This window comes from Charadrius vociferus, unplaced genomic scaffold (assembly GCF_000708025.1).
Source record: "Charadrius vociferus isolate BGI_N301 unplaced genomic scaffold, ASM70802v2 scaffold19, whole genome shotgun sequence".
Taxonomy (NCBI): domain Eukaryota; kingdom Metazoa; phylum Chordata; class Aves; order Charadriiformes; family Charadriidae; genus Charadrius; species Charadrius vociferus.
The window spans coordinates 3479711-3480856 of NW_009650173.1; the positions used below are offsets into that span (position 1 = coordinate 3479711).

The following is a 1146-nucleotide window of genomic DNA, read 5'->3' on the forward strand; positions in this document are numbered from 1 at the left end:
GGTATTTTGGGGGTTTTTTTTTGTTTTTTTGTTTTTTTTCCTGGCTCGGGGGGGGCGTGAAAAGTTTTTTTGGGGGGAGGGAACACAAAGCCCTCTGCGCCCGAGGGGAAAATAGCAACAAGATTACGGCTGCTTTATTCTGGCGAGGAAGCGTAAGAAGGTGCTAATCCAAGGGATGGCTAATTGAGAGCTTGTAAAAATGATATTTGCCTGCGATTTCGGACAAAGCGGTTTCTCTCTTTTCCCCCTTTAACGCCCCGTGGACGAGAGTAAAAAAAAAAAATCGCTTATTTGCTAGAGAGGGAGTGCAACAGGGGGAAAAAAAGAAAGCAAGGAAAAAAAAAAAACCAAAACCCAAAAGCAAAGCCCACGGACACGACTGACTTCACTCGAGAAAAAGGACTAGATCCCAGCTTTTAAAATCCCTTTGGAGCCTCCGAGATTTGTGCGAGCTTACAAATCGCAGCCTCTTTCTCTCGCCGGCAGGATGCGTGCGGTGGGACGCCCGGCCTCGGCCACCGGCAAGTAGGAGGGCAACCCGGCTGCTCCGCGGGACGGCTCGCCGGGACTCGCCCTGGAGAGGGACACAAGCGGGACACCGGTTCGTACTTTATTTTGACCCTCCTTTCGGTTCTCTTTTGTCGCTCTGCGAGTTCTCCTCGGAGCCCCCGAAGTGATGTTTGGCCACGGGCAGGTTAACTCAGCGGCCGCTGGTACTTGGGAAAGTTTTGGGGAGGAGGAGATGAGGCGAGCGCGGGGAAGAGGGGTCTGCCGGTGGAAGGGGGGTCCTGCCCGAGCCCTTAATTTTGGCAGAGCCCCCCTTGGGGTGCCCCGCAGCCCCACGGCCGGGCTCCCCCTCTCCTGCCCTGCCTTACCTTCAGGGGAGATCCCAACACCCCCAAATGCTCCCGTACGTCCATCGCGATGTTCGGCTCCGTTGCCATAAATATGCATGAGTCGGAGGGGGGAGAAAAAAAACCCAAGCAACCAAACCACCAAACCCGCAGGTTGTTTTAGGCCTGGACAAGGTGGCAGGAACCGAGATCGGCCCGGGGGAGCGGCCCCCGGCCCCTCGCCGCTGCGGGTGGGACCGGCCGGGGGCCGGGGCAGGGGGGCCGGCGGCCGTCCCCGTCCCCCCGCGCCACG

At 57.9% G+C, this 1146-nt stretch overlaps 1 protein-coding gene across 1 annotated transcript in view; it reads right to left on the bottom strand.

Moving 5' to 3' along the window:
• RCN1 (reticulocalbin 1, EF-hand calcium binding domain) overlaps positions 1 to 920 on the bottom strand; it is a 151239-nt gene extending 150319 nt beyond the window's left edge. Inside the window, exons 1-2 of the mRNA XM_009892704.1 lie at positions 876 to 920; positions 458 to 574 (exon numbers count right to left, since the gene is read on the bottom strand). Of these exons, the coding sequence (XP_009891006.1) occupies positions 458 to 574; positions 876 to 920 (162 nt within the window). The remainder of the gene's footprint in view (positions 1 to 457; positions 575 to 875) is intronic.
• Between the last annotated feature and the right edge of the window lie 226 nt (positions 921 to 1146).